The sequence below is a fragment of the Cyrtonyx montezumae genome, unplaced genomic scaffold (assembly GCF_038088225.1).
Source record: "Cyrtonyx montezumae isolate F1298 unplaced genomic scaffold, pur_monq_1.0 scaffold_3, whole genome shotgun sequence".
NCBI lineage: Eukaryota > Metazoa > Chordata > Aves > Galliformes > Odontophoridae > Cyrtonyx > Cyrtonyx montezumae.
In genome coordinates, this window is record NW_027072034.1 from 147,063,234 (window position 1) to 147,086,958 (window position 23,725).

At 39.2% G+C, this 23,725-nt stretch overlaps 1 protein-coding gene across 1 annotated transcript in view; it reads right to left on the reverse strand.

The window, feature by feature from the left end:
* The window catches only part of SLC2A13 (solute carrier family 2 member 13), a 138,567-nt gene that overhangs the window by 81,037 nt on the left and 33,805 nt on the right, over positions 1 to 23,725 (reverse strand). The window contains exon 3 of the mRNA XM_065743586.1: positions 21,760 to 21,968. Coding sequence (XP_065599658.1) covers positions 21,760 to 21,968 — 209 coding nt within the window. The remainder of the gene's footprint in view (positions 1 to 21,759; positions 21,969 to 23,725) is intronic.

A 23,725-nucleotide genomic window follows, 5' to 3' on the forward strand; every position in this document is an offset into this window, starting at 1 on the left:
AGATGAGTCTTTTGTGATAGATACTAACAAAAATTTTGAAATACCAATTCTGAATGCCAAAGACTGTTATTTGCTTGGAATAAAAATGAAAGGGAGCATCAGGATTTGTTAGAGCACCTGGTGCCCAGAAGGTTCAAGGAAGGCTGCACACGCCCTCTGGATCACCTGCTCCAGGATGATCACTTCTGCTGCCCAGACAGATCATCGTACATCACTGTGGTGAAGGAAACACAGTTTACCACAGAATGATGTCTAGTAAAATTTTCCCAGTCAAGAACAAGAAAGCTACTGCAAATCAAGAGATCAGTGTGAGGTTTCAGTTAGTGCTTACAGCACCGGCTCTCACCTTGTGGGGTCCCTTCCAACTCAGGATATTCTGTAATTCTGTACTTCCAGGAGGACACAGGCATTGTAGCAGTTACAACAGACCTGACATAACCATCTACTAAAAACAATCCCTTTGGTTTCCTTTGTTTTTTTGTTTTCCTAGGCACCAACTGCCCAAAGCTATGTCCCTGCATCTCAATATCTACGGCTGCAACTTGTCACCTGAACACCCCAGCTGTCCTTAAAGATGCTGCATGGGAACATGCCACACTCAGCTTCTTCCTGATTTCATTTGTTAATGCTCATTTTTTTCAGAGATACTAAAGAACAAGAATGGAAATAGAACTAGCAATAATAGCAACACCAGGACACATATAGCAAAATCAATACAAATATAAAATATAGACAAACACAGTCTAGTTCTTGCACATGAAAAGTGCTATCAGAACATGCTGTTCAAATATTTGGGGTCTGCTAAAGTTCTAGACCAAGTCTAGAAGAATTAAGAAGTAGCTGCACTGGTGCAGGCTCACCTCGAGCACTGCGTGAGTTTTTGGCCACCACAGTACAAAAAGAACATAAAACAGACAATCATGGAACAATGTGGACTGCAGAGGTAAGAATGGCTTACAACAGCATGTGGGGGAATATATATAAAATTAAGTAAGTGCTGGACAAATAGAAAATCAAGTTCACAACACAGAGATGACACCAGCTTTGCTAAGCTCAGAATCCCACTGTGTCTTTGGGCAACCAGACAAGCAGTAAAATATTTTCATTTGGTGGAAATAGGGAACCATACATGAGACAACAGCAAGTTTTCACAGACACACTAATAAAGAAAGAAAAACAAAAACATGCCTGTAGTTGTAATTTCCATAAGCATTTTGCCAAGGGTTAATTACCAGCCTATGAAAGCATTAAGAAATCATCATTCAAGCACCTAACACTCATCTGAAGGGAATGGTGGATGTTTGAGACCAAATACAGTGAAGGCTGCAGAGCAATGCCAAGACAGGTAGCATGTCTCTGACACAAAAAACCCACAAAAGAATCATCTGTTACCTAAAATTACCCAACTGTAAATTCATGCCCAACATCAAGTGTAAGATGCAAGACTCAGGAGGAAAAGTTGGGCCATGGCATGGAAACTTTGAGATGAAACACCACGATAAAGAAAAGTAGTTTCCAGAAGGAGATAAAATCCCATGAAGCCCTTCTCTCTTTATAGAACTGCAAACTTTGACTGGCAGAGGAGAAAGCTATACGCAATCCTACCACCCCCAATTACCTATAAAAGTTAACACCCTTACACAACGCGCTTTAAAGAAGTTATCTCATTTATAAAGAAAATGAATGCCACGAGGCAACATGTGCATTAAGAAGCAGCATGACCATATACATCTGGGAAGCCTAAGGAAAGCAGTAGATCAGGGCCACCAGGCTGAAGCAGTTTGAGGCTGAGGTCTCTCGATGTGCACATGTGATGTGTAGGTTTTCTGTCACACTGGATTTAGTCGGTCCCTGAGGCAGAGTATTGCCACAGCTGGGCTGTTAGAAGCTATCTGCAGTCTCTGCCATTGGTTTGAACCTTTTGTTTCTGCCGAAGGCATTTCTTTATTCTGTGGGCATTAACACTGCTGGGTGATCTGAACAAACACTATGTGGAGTGTTGGGAGGAGACAAGCAGAGACTCACTGAAGAGCCACACTGCTGTTCCAGACAAAATGCGAATGTAGATGCAGTGAATGCATCTTTTAGTAGCCGACAGCAACTGGAATGGTTCTGCATAAAACAAGGGAAAAAGCAATATAAGCTGTTCCTATAAAACCAGGTGAGGTTTTATTCAAAATTAGTTTAGAAGAAGCACAGGACAAAATTGACTCAGTATTCTGTAACCCTAGCTCAAAGAAATGCATTATGCTGCTGCCTACGGGCTTGAGACTTTTTCCTGTTTCCTTGCCCTTGCATTACTAGTTTTGCAAGGTCAACCTAAAATCTGAGAGTCAAGTCCTTTGTTATCATTAATAGTTTTTGGCAAGAAACAGAAGGTGTCTTTTTCCAGAATAAATTGTTGAGGTTTTTTTTTTTTGTTTTTTTTTTTTTTTACAACAGAACTCTAAAGTTTTATTGCCTCCAGTATGGCTGTACCTCTTTATACTATACAAGCTAAGTAGTAATAGAAAATGTATGTGGTGGTGCAGGGGCACAATAAAGGCAGGCTCTGACAGATGGCCTAAGCCCTCTGCTTGCCTTCTGGATTTTCAGGATAACTGAAGGGAAGAGTATATAGGATTTTAAAATAAATCTGTCTGAAGGTGTATAGAAAGGTTGGATAAGTAGGTTTTTATTTTACACTGTGTCACATACAAATTCCTCCTGAAGTTCTGCTTTCCAGTGATGCCACTTCCTTGGCCAGACCCACACCTGTCCATCACTGCCCCCTCCAGCTGAGCACTGGTCACAAGGGGAGCCCTCACAAAAGGACCTTTGTGTTCAGTGAGGACAGACAGCATGCTTTTCCATTCTTTCTGATGTCAAACCAAACTTTGCAGTGTTAAGAAAAAATCCTAAGACTTTTAAAGAAGCTGAGTAAGAGGCAGGAGGAAGCTGGGGTTGTGACTCTAGCTAGAATTCACCAAAAGAAAAAACAAAACCACTTTGCAAAGGAGTAGCTTTAAAGAAAGCGATTTACTGCTGTCTGTAGATGAGGGGGCATAGGAGAAAATGTTTACTTGTGTCCCAGAGATGCAACAGACCTCTCCCCTCTCCTGGAACACATCAGGGCACACCCAGCAGGCACTGTGGGAAGGCCAGCAGCTCTGAAGAAACATCACAATCTCCTATCAAAAAAATAGCAACAGACCCTACAGAAGGAGCTGGAGGGGAAGCAGCCTGTCAGAGAACAGACCCAGAGGCATGAACCCACACACATCCCAGCATAGGGATCAGCACATGCTGCCCTTACCCAACAAGCTGATTCTTCAGTTAATTCACTCTGTAAACCAACCCACAAGCCTAAGTGTAGAAGAAATTAAAACAATGTCACCTCACTCTGCTACAATACAGGAATTCTGATTTTAAACTCTGACCTTCTGCAGTAAAGGACAGCAACTCAACTCTGTAATGGAGAAGAGCAGTATTTTGCTTTACAATTCACATCTTGATAGATGGCATTGCCATGGCATTGATTTGAAATGAAAAGCTTTCCTACTCTCAGTGGAAAAAAGCAATGATCAGAAATGTCACCTACGTGATACACATCTTCCCAGGCTCTGGGCAGGGAGAAGCTATCAAAAGCAGCTGATGTGACACAACAACAGTAAAAACACACAGTTGCATTTAGGAAAGTGACATCAACATTCAAGTAACCATTCCAGACTAGCAGCATACAAAATGTACACCAAAGGGCCCGTTTCTCTGCACAAAGTGACACTGAAACTTCCACAAAGCTCTATGGGACCCATTATTGTGCTTAGTTTGTTACCTGACTTCATAATGTAAGCCAGGTCCCTAACAGACCTCCTAGCACCACGCTCTACTTCTATTTTGTTCCTCCCAAAATCCAGGTATTTACTTTATAATGCAAGCTTGTCAGTAACATAGACCCCCTAGTCACATCTCATCACAGGTACCAACTGGAAATACTGCACATACTGTAATTTCTTACCGCTGTATCTCCAACATCTCTCCTGATTTTACAAGCTTGGAAATAAATATTTTAAGAGATAATAAACTCATTAATCTGGCACTGATAGTGAGAGTTTTCACTTTGCACATTTGGGATCAGACAGACAGAAAGTCTCGAAGATTTGTAGATACTAAAGAGTAGAAAAAAACAAATGGAGTTACAGCATGACAAGTACTTTTCAGTTAGTAAGTAGAAAAATGTTTATTTAATTTTTGCTTGTTCATGCTTTCCCTGAGAAAATGATGTTAGAGTTGAAATCAGAGGAAAAGTAAAGTGAATTATGCAAGACTTCTCAGAATTAACTTTACAAATATTTCAACTGGTCTTCATGCTTTATATACAAAAGAGAATGAAAAGTCCAGATAATCTGTTTTAAAAGAATTCTTATATTGACTGGACATACTCAGTGTCAAGAATTGAAAAAAATAAATTCCACCTGGAAATATATGTGGATGTGCATTCTCAAAGAACAAAACAAAACAAAAACCAGTGTCATTACAACACTGCACAGAATCATAAAACCAAAGATTGGTTGGAAGGGATTGGGGTTCCAGTTCCAACCCCTTGCTCTGGGCTGGCTGCCCCCACCAGCTCAGGCTGCACAGGGCCCCATCCAAGCCGGCCTTGGGTCCTCCAGGGATGGGGCACCACAGCTTCTCTGGGCAGCTGTGCCAGGGCTTTACTGCCCTCCAGTCTGTACTCAAATCTGGGATTACCCTGACCTCACACTTGGCCTTGCTGAACCTCATTATGTTTACATGTGCTCACTTTTCAAGCCTGTTTAGTTCCCTCTGGATAATGTCTATTGTGTTGTCTGCACCACATAGCTTGGTGTTGTCCACGAATTTGCTGAGGTACACTCAATCCTGCTGTTTAGGTCACTGATAAAGATGTTGAAGAGCACTAGATGCAAAATGCCATCTGGAAGAATAACAGCATCACGAGGTATGAAATAGCCACCATAACCCCAGAGACAACTGCTGGTTCTTGCTATCATATAGGTAAAGTTTACGATATTTTATTCCAAGGATTACCTCACAAGACACTGTATCTTTCTGGATGTAACAACTTTAGAAAACAAGCTATAAAAGAAAAGATAGTTCATTTAAAGCAAGCTGACAAGATTGATACAGACAAAAAGTAAACACGGCTAAAATTTCAACCTTGATTTCCCTCAAGTACTGCAAAACCTGCAGCTGTGAGCAGCAAGTCTCTGTTCAATTTCTCCTAAGTATTCCTGGTGGATAACAATTCATTAGCCATTGCTTTTGAAACAGCGTTATAATAGAAAAACCAAGAAGCATCTATCCCCATAAGGTATTATGAGAATTAGGGAAATCAAAAGACAACAACAGATTCTCAAGAAGTAATAAAAACTGGTTAAGAAAATGAAGAAAATAAGAACCAACAAAAAGCTTCAGGAGAACAAGCACTGCTCACAGCTCATCTTTTAGGAGGTCCGTACTTCAAAAAAAGCCTCAGGGATCAATTTGTGACTGCTGTTTAGACTAGAAAGCTCTAGCTCATACAGATGGATGTTTCGCCTTTGAATCAAGATGTAATGCACATGGATTGTCTGTCCAAATCTGTCCACATCTGGGGATGCACTGTGCTAGTTTGCTACCTGGTTCATTTTTTTTTTGGTGATAATTTCCAAGCTTTTAGTTTGTGTTGCTTAGCATCAATTTTTAAAGAGACTGTGAGAGGGTCACTGTGTCTGTACACAGCAGCTCAGCTTGCATAAGGGCACAGGAACAAGTTCAGCTGATGGTACTGGGTTTCTAAAAAGCTCAGGAGAAAAGCAAGACACCACTCCAAGCTTGGTGAGAGCATCAGTCAAGAAAATTTCTGTAACAGTTGCTGCTCTGCAGCATCATAATCGCTGCTTCTCACCTGCAAAATCAAGGCAAATCCTTTGCTTGATCTCTCTCTGCAAAGGAGTAACACTAGAACTTCATTATGTTAAGAAGTTTGAAAATTGAGTTAGCCAGAAATCAAGAAGTTAACACTTTTTATGTATGAACATTTCCTAATTCAGGTAAAACAACAACCACCTTTTCTGTAAAAGGCTGAAGAAATTCATCAACAGACAGTAGTCCAATCCTGAAAAGCTCAGTTCAAAAATCTGAATTAGCTTTTTGTAAACTTTCAGAACATTTAGTTCTTATCATAAAAACAACAAATAAACCAAAACCAAAAAAGCCTACACACAAAGCCCACACATCTAAATGCATAAGAACATCTGATGAAAAGCTAAAAGAAAACTCGGATTAAAACAAAAAGCAATAGAATTTAAACCATCATTTACATCTCACTCTATGGTTAATCTATGGTTAAAGTTTAACTATGCTCAACATAATAAAACGGCACAGGGAGACCAATTTCATGGATGATAAACCTGAAATGATCATAAAATGGAAGAATACTTGGTACTTGATAAAATATCATACACTTTCATGCTCTTCTACTCCTCCCTAGACATTTCCTGTTAGCTGTTCTTGAATCACAATAGGGGTAATCACAGAATCACAGAATTGTAGGGGTTGGAAGGGACCTCCAGAGATCATGGAGTCCAACCCCCTGCCAAAGCAGCTCCCTAGCCCAGGTTGCACAGGTAGGCGTCCAGGTGGGTCTGGAACGTCTCCAGAGAAGGAGACTCCACCACCTCTCTGTGCAGCTGTGCCACTGCTCCGTCACTGCACTGGGAAGGAGTTCCCATGCACATTTGTGCAGAACTTCCTATGCTTCCCTTCAAGGCCATTTCCCCTCGTCCTATCACCACACACTGCTGAGAAGAGTCCAGCTTTGTTCCTTTGCCTCCTGCTCCTTAGATATTTATAGATGTGGATCAAATCCCCTCTGAGTCTTATTTCAAGACCCAGGTCTCTCAGCCTTTCCTCATAAGAGAGGTGTTCCACGCCCCTTATCATCTTTGTGGCCCTCCGCTGGACTTTTTTCAGGAGATCCCTGTCTTTTTTGTACCGGGCAGCCCAGAACTGGACACAGTACTCCAGGTGAGACCCCACCAGGGCAGAGTAGGGGAGGATCACCTCCCTCAACCTGCTGGCCATGCTCTTTTTAATGTGTCCCAGGGTCCCATTGGCCTTCTTGGCCACCAGGGCACAGTACTGGCTCATGGCCAGCCTCTCATCCACCAGGACACCCAGGTCCCTCTCCTCTCCAGCAGGTCATCCCCCAGCCTGTACTGGTGCATGCAGTTATTCCTCCCAAGGTGCAAGACTCTATACTTGCTCTTGTTAAACCTCATGTGGTTCCTGTCTGCCCAGCTCTCCAGCCTGTCCAGGTCTCACTGAATGGCAGCACAGCCTTCTGGCATGTCAGCCATTCCTCCCAGCTTTGTATCATTATCAAACTTGCTGAGGTTGGACTCTATCCCCTCATAATGGTACTACATAAATAAACAAGCTAACAGAACTACAGACAATTTAATTATTCATTCTCACCAATGTATGAATGCTTCTCTTTGCTTCAGCATGCTCTTCTAATATTACCGCTCAATGTCCTTTTGGTGTTACCAACATTCATATTTTGGTAATTAAAAAGATTGTACAACCATCTGTCTGCAGTCACTTGGGTCCATACATACCTTTAGCAAATGAGACAAGAATAATCCTCTAGCAGCAGGTTTATTATTACTAGAAGATGCCAAGTAACAAACTGAACAGTAAATGGCAGAAGCACATTTCACAGGTGGTGCATGCACTACGGGAACTATGTTGTGTCTCAGAAAGGTGCTGTAGTAAAAGCACTCAGTACCCTGGGTCTATTCTCAGTTCTACCAGAAAATCCATCAAACCACCTCTACCATTTATTCTGTGCAACAGCAGGTTGACCTTGAGTTCTGCAGTTCCTAGAATCTTAATAGTGGGAGAGCTACAAGAGGAACTGAAGGACTGAAACCTTTATTTCCAGTTCATTCTGTGTGCCCTTGACCAAAATACTTCAACTTGAGGAAAGGAGTAGAAAGTAGTTTGCCTGAGCTTTCGTGAAGCTTAGCTCCATGCTGAGCTTCCCAACAGCAAAGAACACATTGCAATTTTTACAGATCAACTATAGATGGAATTTGTTTGTTTACTTGTGTTGTTAGTTGGTTTTTTGTTTGTTTTTTTTTTTTTTCTGTTGTCTCATTGTTTTGTTAAAAAAAAATAAGGAAAAGCAAAATTTTCTGATTCTCATGCTCACCACTAACCTGAAATTACAAGCTGCTCTCCCCAGCACTGAAGATGTTTGCTGATGTGTAACCACAGGAGTAGTTCAGCTACTGCAGTAATAGATGGTTTTTGCACATTTTTACTAAGGAATATAACAAATACAGAAAAAAAAAACACCAAAAAACCTAGACAACTCATACAGGCTATTTCTGAAGTTTAACACAGAAGAATGAATCACTGGACAAAAAAAAATAAGCTCCACAAAAAATCACCAAGTTTATCCTACAGGTAAAATTTAGGTATGACGCACTACTACAACTCAAGCCCTAATGGCAACTTACAGTAAAAAACAGTTATGTCACTGAGGGTTTGTACTCTCAGTGGAACTCAGATGGCAGATGATGTTTTTCTCATTGTAGCCATTTCAATTATCGTAAGCTGCTGGAAGAAATCTTGAAAAAATGACTGTGCTCATCACCATAGTAACAAAATAATACACTTCTGAGTGGGATGTTGTGCAGGGTTTATCCAAAATCGATTAGCAGTTTCCAATGGTTATTGGAAATCTAACTGCAATCTTACAATTAGGATTGGCCAACAATCTGTCTAATATAACATTTGTCTCAATATCATCATTGCTAAATGTAAGCAAAAATTAGTTCTAACACTGACACCAGCATAAACCAACAGTCAAATCTGCAAACACCGAGAACATGGGAGAAATCTTATTAGCAAACAAAATTAGTACGCTTAAGAGCCACGGAGGGAAAAGAGGATTGCTTTAAATTATCAAAGTCATGATAAATGAAAATTGCTACACTAAAATTGAAGACAGCTCTTCATGAGGTTCCTATCAAAAATATGAAAGGCATGTAAGAGTTTTTTGCAGGTTAATTTCTCTCCACTAGATTTAGAGCAAAAAGGAATAACAGCTTATCAGCAGGGCAGAAGAGTGCAATCTTATTAAAACTACATTTCAGAATAACTCTCACTGGATCCTAAAAACTTTTAACAGATAAGAAGGAAAAAGAAAACAAAAAACACAGCTCAGAGCATATTAGAAGTACTTATTTTAAAGTATTTTTGCAATGTACTATCTCCCAGCATACCTACCATAAATTGCCCAGTCTAAGAAACTGCAGCTGTATCCATGAAGGTTCCCCAGAGTTCATGTTTTCATGGACCTGCCTGCACCTGCAGAAGGAACATTGTGACCTGCAGCAGGCACATTGCTGGGGGTGGGTCAGAGCACCGTGCAGAGCAGCTATTTGCACCTGGAGCCAAGGCTCACAGAGCACAAAAGGCAACTGGTTGCAGATGGCAGGGAACATTTCTTGGATGAGAACAGAATGCTAAATTGAGCAATGACATCTCAAATTTGTAAAACACAAGTTATTTGCCTCAAAATAACTAACAAAAAGAAACCACCCAACACCATAACTCCTGTGTGATGCTGCTGGGTTAGGCTATACGTGCATTCAAACACACAATAAATTTAAGCTACATTTTAAAATACATCTTTTTTAGGTTATCTCAAGGATTTATGTAAACTAACACTATGTCAAGGAATATTTTAAAACAGCATCAGTATGCAGCACTGCGGTATTTATATTATTTCTAGACACAATACATTATTCACCAGCCATAATTTGTTACATTTATACACATTTATATAAAACTGGGAAGTCTTTCCTCAAATAAAGTACCAACAGATTCATGGCCTACTGACAGCCCAGATATCTAAAGCTGTCTCTTTAGGTCTCGACTACATATTTTCATGATATTCACTGTATTTTCACTGTGTACACTGTCTTTGACACCAAGTAGTTAACAGTAATTAAATGAATTACCAAGGACAACCAAGTGAGCGTCCACTGCAGTGAAAGAAGTGAGAACCAGAAGCTCTACAAATTTAAGTTGTTATTTACACAAAGTATTCTCAAGGTCACAACTAAAAAAATATTGTCTGTTGTGGCAAAAGAAGATTTCATGAAGTCTTTTAGATCATTAAGACCTCAGAATGATCCAGTTTCAGCCTTGGGTTGGTGTCACATATTCCCATCCTGCCAAGTGCACATGAACATTTCTGGTGTTCGTCAAGGTCAGTGTTTGTTAGGGTTACGGCACGCTACATTGGTGTATGAGTGATCAACAAGATCTCAGGGGGTTTTTATGTATGCTATGCTTAAATAACAGCAAATTTTGACTTCAACTATAATCTTAAATATGAAATAGACTGTCCACAGTCTCTCCTTTAAAAAATAAAGAGGAAAAAAACTACAGCTATTTATTCCTCATACTCCTATACTTTGTCTTACGGATTTTAAGAAGACTTAAGAGACCAAAACTTAAACAGCTTGACGGATACCAGCTGTGACAGATGGGGGCATGATGATTAATTTGAGGCTGCTCATTTGTGAATAGGTGGTATTTGGGTATTCTACAATGGATCAATCCTCTGGGAGTGTGCTTCCAAGGGCTTTTAGGCACGTCAAGCTCTAAACAATTCCATCTGGAGACAAAATGGTGTCTCAGACCTCTTCCATTGTTATCCCACACTGCAATTAGAGTAGGATAAACACTCTTCACTAAATTCAAATCTATTTATTTGCAACCTGTTATCCCCTACCCACCCCACCAATCTGGCGTTCTTTGGTAAATACAGCTTAAATTTATCTCCTCTTATAAGGCTCTTATGCCTCTTGTCTCTGGGAACTACTAAACAATCATTGCTTAAAAAATTTACAGTCCCAACATACATAAAAGATGCAAAGGTAACACAAATCACCATTAAAGTTTAAATCTGCTTGCTAATAACACACATTCTATAGCATTCATATGTACATTTTTCCTAGACAGAGAAAAGAGGGAGGAGCAGTAATAAATACCAGAAAGAGCTTATAGTTCCTAATTTTTTTTAATGAAGTATAGGGCTATTTTTTCCTTAATAGAAGTCTTATTTTCCTTTGGCTAAGAAATGAACTACTCTGCAACTGTCACCTTTATTTTAGACTAGCAACAGTCAGAACCACCTACATTTTAAATTTGCTTTTATTGCCATAGAAACGTATGTTTGCTTTAACTAAAAAGGAAGTCTACTGGCTCAGAGACAATAGTCTACTTTTCATATCACAAGCTACAGAAAATATTATAATTTATTCCTCTATATCCATTCTTGCTTTCTTTCAGTGAGCTACATCCACCTCAACTACAGTGAAATTACATGTACTGTGTTATGTAAGATATTTATACACGTACATTCAAATGAAATGAAATCAGTGCAATCCATTTTATAGCATCACAAAAAGTAGAGAATTACTTTAGAATTACTTATGCTCTTAAACCAATCCAATTCCAAGTATACTTTAGAAGATTTCTGCTTCAATAATAATTTAATGTTTAGAGAAGTTATGCACCATTAGATTCAATATTTGCAATGAAACCTTTCCATTTTCACTACGTGATGACAAACACGTCAAAATACGCCAAGAAAACTGTATTTTTATTCTCCCTATAGCCACTGCTGTCACGAAGAATGCATGCAGAAATGAAAGGTTTTCAGCACTCTGAAAATACCTAAGGATATATGTATATTAAAGTGCTTTAGGTATCAAAACAAAGACCTACAATTTTCTTTCCACCCTGCAGTGCTGCTCTGGAAGGTGTCCAAGCAAAGAGATGCACAGCAGCCCTCCCAGCCCAGTTCCCATGGGATGGAGACACCATCCCAGCCATCAGCATTACGTGCCACAGAAACCAGCAGTGCTCCCAGCAGGTCGAGGCTCTCCTGCTTTGCAGCAAGATATCTGCTTCATAACTTGCAGTGATAACTTCCACTGCATAATCAAAAGGCAGAATTAACATGCAGCGAGTTTGTTTAAACATAGCTAGGTAAATACAGGCAATTCAGGAGCTCAAACACTTAGCATTCCCTTCGTATATCTACAAGAATTGCAACAGGAGAAGGGGAAAATAATAATGTGCTAGGCTCAATGATGTTAAATATTAGCCTAAAGTCAACTCTGTAAGGAAGAATCGATGAACACTAAGCATAGCAGGGAAAAGGGGATACTTTTCTAAGACATTTAAAGGTTCTGTAACTAAAAGAATCCTCGATATTGGGAAAAAATGATTTCTTCATTTGTAAATCACTACAGCTACAGTGTTAGGGAACTTCTTTTGACTAGACAAAATATCTACTGTCTGACTCTTGGTAAATATTTGAGCGTCCTTAGATGCATTCTGAAAATTGTATTTTTTATTCAAGAGAAATCGAAATACTGAAGTATGTCCAGAATCAGGAAAAAAAAGTTCAACACCACCATTGCACAGAAATGTGGTATTTCTGCCTGATTGTTCAGGGGAAAGAAAAACATACACAATCAATGACTTCTGGAGCAGTGCAATGGCCCTTTCCTCGGAGGAATGAGGGAGAGACATTTATATCACAATAGTGATTTCTCGGGAAAAAAACAAAGCGTTAAAAAGCAACTAAAGACTACTGGTGATTATTTGGATTCTTGCACCTTATAACACCAGAGCATGAAATTTCCTCAAACAATTGGGTTTGGTCTGGCTTTTCAACAAAACAGAAACCTGAAAACTGGAGGGAGAAGAAGTCTCAGCCTTACTGAGCCTTTCTAAAACATTTAGTTTGGTATTGGAGCAATTTAGAGCTTTATTTGTAAAGGTATTTCCAAAAAATAACTGAAATATTGTTTAATACTTCTAAATGACACAATTTCCAAGAAATTATACTGAAAATGTTAAGTATTTGCACAGTTATGTACAGCTCCACACAGAAAAAAACAAAGCACTTCAACACTTCCCAAACAAATATGTCTAAGGAAATTGTAGTTTCCCCCATAGACAACTGACAAGGTAAAAAGAAAGTCCACATTAATTGGATAATTATTCATTGTGAATTATTATGCAGCAGCAGTTACCAGGCACACACACTTCAGCCATATAAAACCCCTAATCTATACCGACATTTTCCAGGAGATCAGTCAAACATTGGAATACAAAAGGCTCTGATAGCACAATAAACTTCCTAGAAAGTACATGCTTCCAAAAATGGCACAGCACAAGACTGAGCCCACAGACTCATTCATTCAGATGACAAAAGGAAAAGGTGCTGCTAACCCCTCCTATTCAGGACTGAAATAATACGGAGAGAAGCTCCTTCTAAGTGTCTTGTGTTTGCCTCGATTCAGAAACAACTCTGCACAGCTAATGAGCATCACCTTAGCTCAAGGTACCATTACCAACAAAGAAAGAAAGCAAAATTCTACAAAAAAATATAATTTATGAATGGAAAACCATTTTCATTCCTCATAAAAATGTTAAGTGTCAAATGGAATTAACGTAAAGGAAGAAAATTCTTTCTTAACTACCAGATAAAAACATGAGATCAAATAACATATTCTGATTAATACACAACTGGAAATGCTATATCATTTTCATATATTTTCAGAAGAAAAAGAAATCCAGAAACTTGCTCTCTGAACATAGTGAAAGCTCAACAATATTGAAGGGAGCACTAAAAATGCAGAGTTTGGGAGTGGTGGGCACAACCCAGCAGCAAACTATTTAAAAGGAGCTGGAATCCATCTTAAGGCAAATGAAACACAACCCTAACACACTGCAGCATGCCAGTTGGGCGGACTCAAGATTGGTTGACAAGATTTACCAAAATGCTCAGAATATGAGTATCTTGTACTGTCACGAGGCATGGAAGGATAGCTGCTTACTTAAAACAAACTGCTCAGGAAGAATATCAGAATAATGTGGTTTAAAAACAGAAGAGCAAAAATAATCCAGGAAGACCCCACAGAAACCAACAAAATGCTGTTGTTATAAAAAGCAGGAGAAATAGAATAGCACTGGATAAAATCAGACAAGACAAAGCCTTCGTGAAGGTTTCTAAAAGGAATTAAGACTTTATAGATTAGAGGAGTATAATATGACCTTATGGAAAAGAAACAGATCATAGAATCATAGAATGGTTTGTGTTGGAATGGACCTTTAAGATCATCTAGTTCCAACCCCCCCTGCTATAGGCAGGGACACCTCCCTCTAGGCCAGGCTACTCACAGCCCAATCCAGCTTGGCTTTAAATGCTTCCAGGAAAGGGACATCCACAACCTCACAGGACAACCTGTTCCAATGTCTCACCACCCTCACAGCAAAGAATTTCTTTCTAATCTCTAGTCTAAATCTACACAAAAACTGCTTAAAACCCCTTAGGCTCCATAAGGGCTTCCTCCTGTTAACCAAGTACATCTGTTTAAATGGATCATACAAACACTATTTGCATGACCACAGACCCTAAGGAGAGCTTCTGCTGTTGAAGAGCCATTCACATCGGATAAGGGACACATTCAGCCTTTGCAGCTGGGAAGAAGAGCCCACCATTCATCTTCTTGGTTCCCACTATGCTGCCAAGCAGTATTGACATCAATAACTCCTGTGACTGCAGTGATTATGTTGAAAATGATAAAATGGCACCAGCAGGTAAAGCTTGCTCAGCTACTCCTTTATGCTATTTACACGTTACCATTAAAAACCTTAAATCCATTTTAGAGTCTCCACTCATCTCAGTAACATCAGAGAGCACAGAGACTACAAAATTATCTCCATTATGCCACAGAACCTGCTGCAACAGTTAAATAACAAATCATCTTTGTAAGTGTTATAATTATTCCTTAGAAGCTTAAAAAAAAAGTTTTCCTCCATGTCCATTAACACTTTCACACCATACTAAATATTTTGTCTAAATCCCTGCCACACGAGAACAAGCAAATCAAGTGGGAGCATCCTGATTACAGTGCCATCTTCAGCCCAATGCTACCTGCAGCAGGGAAACGGTGAAGAATGTATTTAATGTTTTTGTTTCTTGAATGAACTGAGCTCTTCAATTCTACTGTTAATGCAGCATGTGCTCATCCTCTCGGAGGAGAAAATTTGACACATTTCCTGTTTACAGCAAAGCAAGGAGAGCACCTCCAGCCTGGCAGTTCCTCATGCTCAGCTCCCACAGCCTGGGGCTGAGGCTGTGCTCTGGGCGCCAATTCCAGCTCCCTTCATTATTTTCCATGAATGCCAAGGAGGAAGGCAAGGTTATCAGAAGTCCATCATTGGCAAAGCTGGGGCATGGCCAACCACCTCCAGCCATGAGCCACATGGTGTAACTTTCCCTTAAGCACATGTATTCTGCTCATTCATGCCAGCCCGTTATTAACATCCTTTTACCACTACAGACTAATCCTCCTCTGGCTCACCTCACTTTCTTAAGCTAAAAAAAAATCCAACCTGCATCCATTACAGATGTCTATATAGGTGTCTCCCACCATTTAGTTTCTCTCACATTTCAGTAATCAGTAATAATTTACAAGTAATCAGCCTTATTACTGTTCAGAATAGGTTTTCCCTACAGCAATAAAAGAGCAACCACCTTACATCTTCTTTTCTCCTCTACTTCTACTCTTTTCCAATTACTTTGTTCCTTCCATCACTTACATTGTACACATCTTATTTTTGTTTTTGTGCTGTTAAAGTCTTCTTCTCCCCAAGTCTTTCAAGTCCACTTCCTTCAGGAAGTGTCTTCCTATACTCTGTTAAAGGAAAGATAAATACATGCACCCCGATTTTTGTATTTTTCACCTCAGCCAACAACAAAAAAATCACTGTAAATGTAGCTACAAATGCTGTTTGATGTTTATTCTATCTTAAAGCATATTTTTAATAACTGGTCAAGTTACTACTGCTTCTTCTGAAATTCCAAATCTTAACAAATCTGTTCTTGTTCCTCAACCATATACTTGATTCTACATGGGAACCTGCTCCTAAACAAATCGTAGAGAGCAGCCGAGTGCCCAGAGATGCATTTGGATTTGAAGCAGCATCCACAGATGCCTTGTTGGCAGCAATTAACACCACTGAAATGTCAGCAGATTCACCTTTGATCTGTCAGTAATGTCATCTGGCTTAAAACAAGATTGTTATGTGGGAATTTATTCTTCAAATAATAGAGATGAAAACAAAGATTTATTTTATTTTCCATAATTCTAGATTTAATTTTCTATAGTCTTCAGACTAAGACAAAGCTAACAATGCTGCCAATGGAAAGTAGTTTCACTCTCAAGTTTTCCCTTAGTTTTTACATAAACTTCAGTGTGAATCTGAAGCAAGGAGAAAAACAGAACAGCAGCTCCAACACCAAGACGTTATTGCCATTATGAAATGGCTCCCTATGCTTTTTCTTTCACTTTTTCTGCCCTTTGGGACCACCCTGTACAAAACGTTCCTGGACCTTAGGTAAAGCAGAATTTGGTTCACAACGTTCTCCTAAAGCAGTCTACTCTAAAGTAGCTCTTCATTACAGAGGCAACTAATCCCCATTTCCAGATAAACATTGAATTTATGTCACCTTGCTGGAAACCAAGGTGAAAGATGAAGGGACTGGTTTTGATCACAAGCTATTGAAGGCAGGCCAAATCCCAACTTCCTGCCAGGTAAACACTGTAACCCCAGGCCTCTAAAGTACACAGACATTCACAAACTCCTGGCTACATCTGGAACCTGCAGGTACGAGCAGAGCTCTAGCATAATAGGAATGATAACTTATTTTGAACATACAATAGTTTTATTTCTAGATGAGATAGAAAAAATCGATTTTTTTCCACTGACTATATTTTTCAAAGCTCATATTAGCCTTTTAGGATAAAAAAAGAGAACCAGAAACACTCTTTATCTGTCTTTATCAATTGTTTAGTACAGCAATTCATACTTCCACTATTGCTTGCTGAAGGCTTTTGCAGAAGGCTGCACCCAGAACATCCCCATGCATCAGAAACTGCTGGACAGTCACTCTGAGAAGGACCCAAGCATTCTGGTGGACAGTAGACCAACCACGAGCTAGCAGTGTGCGTCTGTGGCCTAAAATGCCAATGGTACCCTGAGTTGCATTAGGAATAGCCACTCAGTCTCATGAAGGGGATCCATTCCAAACAAACAGTGCCTACAACTGAAATGGTTCACAGCTTTGCACAGTCCTACTACAGCATAACAGTATTACCAACTTTCATTAAATAAGATTCCAGCTGATGTCCAATCACGTAATAAGCATGTCTGTATCTGTCTGAATTCCAGGCATGTCAGGCAATTGCATAGGATAAAAAGGACCCCCAGAAGCAAGAGGAGTATTATGATTAATAAGGAAAATGCTGAAAGCTTCCAGTATCTCCCTGGGGAGACATTCAAATGGCTGCTGCGAAAGTCACAGGCAGAAATTCTGACAAGTTAAAATACTTCTTAAGCAGAAAACTTGCAAGAAATATAAATATACTGTAGCTGGGAAGGCTATCTTCCCTGACAATATCTTACATTAACTGACAGTTAACTGGTAAAATGATATGCTGAAAACTAATGGTAATGAGGTGATTTTTCTTTTAAATCATAACGCATTCATCTCCCACAGGGAAATACAAAACCTGAAAGAGTAGACTGACTCACAGATCAGATAGTAAATTCAGCAATGAAGGAAAGTGAATGAAGCTTAAAGCAAGTGAAGCTTACAGGATTTAAAGAATAGTATGGATACATTGTTCCCCCCTAAAAAAAAAAAAAAAAACCTCTTATGCTATAACAATTTTTTTTCTCTCTACAAAGAATTGCTGAAAACACAAGAAAATACCTCATCCAGAAGCAACAGCCATTACAAAACATTTTGGTACAGCCACAAAAGGGTAGGTTTAATGATCCTACAGTGCAATTATACATTTTCTAAATCACTCAGTGTACCTCAACAGAAGCAGCACGGTTCCACACACTGTTAAGCCAAGCACACTTTTTACACGGACAGAATTATAAAGCATAACGTGCAAATAAAAACATCTACATGATCAGAAACTGACACATATATGTGTCCATAAATGCAAACTATAAGCTGTGTATCCAAGGGCTTAGCAAAGAGGTTCAAGAGTCTCAAACATAATTCAGAGGTCAGAAAAACATGGAATAAATAGGACTGGGGGAGATTACAATGCTCTCCTAGTGTCATTATGACCCATGCCTATACATACTTTATTTACACAGATATAAATGTCTTATCTTAATACAAATTATATTTATTTTGTCAGACAGTTAGGACAATACTCATCACTACTGATTTTGTGTGAAATATGGAGTACCCTGGCACATCACAGCTCAGTATTGGCACAAGAGGAGCATGTAGAGAAGCCATGCAACTAGCAGGTGCTTTCACCCAAAAAGATAATAAAAAATGACACTTTTCCACGTTTTTCTTTGAATAATGGAGATTTGTTAATTAATAGTTGATTTCCTAAATATTTAACTATTAAAATTTCCCTATTGAACAGTAGCATGAATTTTTTCTGCTTTGAATTTACCACTATGCTGACAGTATGTAAAACTTTCACAAAGGTATATAGCTCTTCTGTTACATACAAGCCCACCCCTGTAAATTCACTCTAAAGTGACAGCTTGATAACTGATATTACAAATCCCACTCTAATTCATTTAGCAGCACAAGTTACTTCATCTGTACCTGTATATTTAAGCCACAGTAGCAGTGCTTACATGCAATGCTATGATCTGATTGCCAGTTTTTCTCTAACACTCAGCAAAGAACCTCAGCAGTGATGTTTAGCTAAATGGAGGAGTCATCCCTGCTGTTGATGCTTTCCTGGATCCAGCCTCTTCTGTTTTCTACCCTCTTCTCCTCCCCTAAGGCTCCATGAGCCAAGCAGTGGGGAATTTGCAAGATCCATGGCCTGTTTAAAGGGGAATGTCATGTACCACTACCGTTTCCCCCACTCTCAGGGAGCTCTCTTCTTTCTAAGGTCTCCCCCTGTAACTCTCCTACCCTTGATTCTACTATCACCAAATCTCTCCGCACTACAACCCAAGACAATAGTGTTAAGAGATGCTGATGAGCTGGACTTGACCTAATTGGTTTTGTGACATTCCTGCAAATGCAGTGCCTTCCTTCTCTGTTCTTGAAACATGAGCTGCGATGCAGAAAACTGTCAAGGACTTTACAACACCATAGGATATGCTAGGGGCACAGAGCAGAGCATTCAAAAGCCCTATTCACAACTGCTAGAAAACTGTCATTTGTATAACCACTAAGGAGGAAAGTGTCACAAAGATATATCCCTGAAACCAATCTTAAAATGCTAAATTCTAAGTTCTAAGCCGTCTCAGCAGTGGTGATTTCATTGAATATATTGGAAAGAATAAAGAGGTGTGAATCATTCACCCAACAGGAACCCCACACTGGTACAAGAGACTTCTGAAACAGAAGCTGTTGCTCAAGGAGTTTTTACTGCTTTCAAGACAGAAGCTCCTTGATGACCATAAGGAAACTGCAATGAACCTCTCAGGTTTTATGACAGACATTAATACTAAACCTTTTTAAAAGTAGCTTAAGCAACACAGATGAAGTTCTCCTGTGATTCATTAGTTCAGTGACAAGAACAGCTGATGAAACAGTGACAAAAGGCAGACTTCAGTGTGGGACTAGGAGAATATGTTCTGGCTGCACCCTGTTACTCCCTTGTAGAGTCAAATACAGGCTTATTTTCCCTTAGAAAATGATGCCCTGAAGAACTAGCAAAGATGTTTATGTATCAGTTAACGAAGAACATCTGCTCTTCTTCAAAAAAGGAAATGCCAAAAAAGGAAAAGGCACTATAACCTAAACATAAGCAGGATAATTTCTGATTTGCAAAGCTGTCTCTCACTGAATTCTGCATATGAACAGGAAGTTGGCTCTTGTACCATGCATTCCAAATGCAATACTGAACATCCAGACAACTCCTCAAGAACTGAAGATAATAATTTAACATCACTTTTAAATACCATCTGTAAGACACAGAAAGGTAACAAAATTAATGCATGTGTTGATGCTGACACACAACAAATGTGAATAGGATAAAGTGCAATTACAACTAAGTTGTATCAAAACCAAGAGTGACCAGAACTATCCATTGCCTATTTACTAAGCATTTACAACAAGTGGGTAAGCAGTTACTCATAACTACCCTCACTATGCCATTTGGAGGCAGCTCTGAAGCTGTTGATTATCCAAGAGGAAAATGCTAATTACACTGTAAGCATGTTTTTCCGTGGCAATGTGCTTGACTAAACTCTGGCAAGACAACTTTTTTTCCTTTGGAAAAAGAATCAAGAAATCCAGAAAGCCTTGTAACTAGCATGCCGTCCAAGATACTGTCACAAAAAGGACCGAGCTGGAGTCAGTCCTACCACAGTCTTACAACAACATATTTAATTTACAAATTGTGAAGCAGCAGCATGAAAAATGATTTTAAAGAGAGAAACAAGGTTGTGCTGTATAGCCCAATGACTTAAAATAAGGGACTGAAGCAGCCAAACACCAGCCAAACACCTGCTTCTCTTCTTTCTACAGAGCAGAAAAACTTTAATACCAAACATTAAGTGCTATCCATGGAATCAAACAGTCCAATGACTAATGAGGATTGAGAACCTTAGTACAAGACTCTTAACCCCAAGCAGTTCTAAGAATATCCACTTCAACTTTTCATCAAATCAACTTGAAGGAACTTTTCTTTCCGCTGCTAAAGAACCAAATATCTATATCTATATCTATCTACCTATATATATACCTATATATATCCAAAAGCCTGAACAATAATGGGAGAATCAAATCCAGCCCTATGAATATTTTGAAAATCCTTCCACTAGAATGCAGTAACTTTTTCAAGACATCCAATCCTTTCTTGTAAGCTCCAAAGTTAAATGTAAGGAACCAATGACATTGGGTACTATCAGATATTGGATCTCAATTTGTACAGCTGTAAAATTGCATTTTTCTTTCCACAGCCTCTTAGAAGTTATAGTACCATACTAACAACATTTAAGGAAGTAAGGACTAAGGTGAATCTCATTCTAGAGACTTAATTAAGATTCCTACCCTACATCAGCACAAAGCTAAGAAAAATTATTTAGTAGTCAAGAAGATAGTCAATGGAATGGTAATCTTGGTTTACAATACTTATCTATATACACACACAGTTTAGAGCAATTATAGCATAAGGATACAAAAACAGTGTAAAAGTATTTGTTTCAGATGCTGCATTCTCTCAGGCAGACTAAGGAGACTTCAGAAGCCACCCTTTCTGAGAAGTTATTTCTATATTGAATACCTAGTTTCATAAATCTTTCCCAAACTGCTTAGCTGGAACTATGATCAGCCACAAGATAGACTCTGGGTAACACAGGCATACAAAATGCCTTCTGACCACAATGGTTGCACCTATAGCTAGTATAACTTCATCCTACAGAACTTTATTTTCCTCACTGAAGAAATTAGAACTAAATTTAAAACTGTAGTATCACGAAAATGTCTATCCAACTCTGAAATTACCAGTACGTGAGGTATATTAAAGAGCAAATCAATCAAGAAAAGCAAACCATCAGGCTCCCACAGGCTATGATGTGAAAATTTCTTCTCATTTCATCTCTCCATTGATAGATAGAGATGTCAACAAGCATTCAGCATACCTGCTCCAACTTCTTTTTCTTCTTCTTCAATGTTGTTTTTGATACTGTCATATTCCTCATCGATCGCCTGGTTGCCGCGCATCTGAGACAGAATCCTCCGTGCTCTCTGAGTCTGGCCTTTCTGAATTAGCCAGCGGGGGCTTTCAGGAAGAAACAGGAAACCAAAAAACTGTATAACTGCTGGCACAGCTGACAGCCCCAGCATGTACCTGGAAATAAATAAAGAAATAAACAAATTTCTTATATTTGCCTATAAAAGTGTGCTGCGAGAAGACACACTTACAGCAACTCAGGATGTAATTTACAAACCAAATCTCCTTCCTTTGTATTCGTTATTGCCAGAAATTAATCAGGTAAGAACCCTACTCTGGAAGTACTATAGAAAAAAGACCTTTGCTTTCTATTCCAGTCTATCTCAGGATGTTCTGAATACTCTGCTGTCACTGACCCAACAGCCACTTGTCCAGGGAACACTAACTTAGATTCAATAAACACTCTGAAACATTCCAGTAGTTTGGAAACTGATATCTCTTCTGTGAAGATATAAGAAAAGATTTACCATTAAAAGGAAGCAAAAGCATAGAGAACAGATGGGTACTGCTGATGACAACAATAAGGCTGAAATCCTGCTCATTGTTTCACAGACATAATAAAAAAGATAAGCCAAAAGCAGTCAACCATAATTGCTTAATTTGGTCAGCAAGTATGTGTACACAGACATATGTGGCCAGGGAATAAGCCTCTTGTGTAAGGAAATGGCTGTTTCTGACTGTAGACAGAAACAATGAAAAAAGTTCATTTAACCAGCACAGCATCCACTTACACTAGATCTTTCATAGTCTGCTCTTAAATGTTCAGCCAGATGCAGTGTTGTTTTAAATCAAAACAGCATTTGAAGTGCCTGGAGGGATTTCACTGTACACAGCATTAACACCAGGATTACTGCTGCAGGAGGGCTGCCCCTCTAAGAGCCAGCACAGCCACCTGTACAGCACCCACACACAACAGGACTTGCTCCAACTGACGTGGGGCCAAAGGCCGTGGAAGATAAGCATATCACCATCTGCCATGGGCAGTTCTGATCCTCACACTTCACATTTTTATATTCCTTCAATAAAACACTAAAAAGAACAAAAGAACAACACGAATTACAGAATAAAGCATAACATTATTCTGCTTTTCAAATCTGACTTTTTCCCTACATCTGATACACCATTTGTGCTTGAGAGATTATTTTGGCTTCCATTAAAGGCTTCAGGTGGTGGTGGTGTCATCTGTATATCACTGCAAGCAACACGGGTTTCACATCAGTGCTTAAAACCATTCCACTGTCTCCAGAAAGCAGTCTTCAGGCTGAACGTTCGGGTAGTCTGAACTCATAAATAGGTTCACACCCTGAGATCAGTTAGGAAATTAGGGAGATGAGCAGATTTTTCCTGTAGCTCCTCTCAGTGTGCATGCTTTCACACTGACAGTTCAGAGTTTTTATAGAGCTGGCTATACAATGAGATTGCTAATAAAGCATGAAAGAGAGTAAGACTGTTAATGGAAAACGTGTTTCAAAGCAACAAACCACATGTATCTGACAAGTCCCAGTGCATTTGGGGGTGAAAAAAGAAAAAGTCACACAAGCAACAGCAGAAAATTGGAGAATGGGAAAAAAACACAGAACACAAAAGGTAAAGAAGATGGCCACCCCTGGACAAGGTGCATGCAGGCCAGTCCTCCCAGCCCCAAGCTGAGTTCTCAAGCTCCTCCTCAACCTAACAACATTTTCCAAAGGTTATACAATTACATCTTGGTCAAGAAATAAAACTGCAAACAAGTCACTCATTTTCAGAATCGTATAGCACATCCTTTGTCAAAAAAAGGAAAGCAGGAAGAAAATAAATTCAAAATGCAAACACTGTGGAAGGATTAATAGTTGAGCAGACCTCAGCCAGCAAATCTAACAAGTGTCACTAAT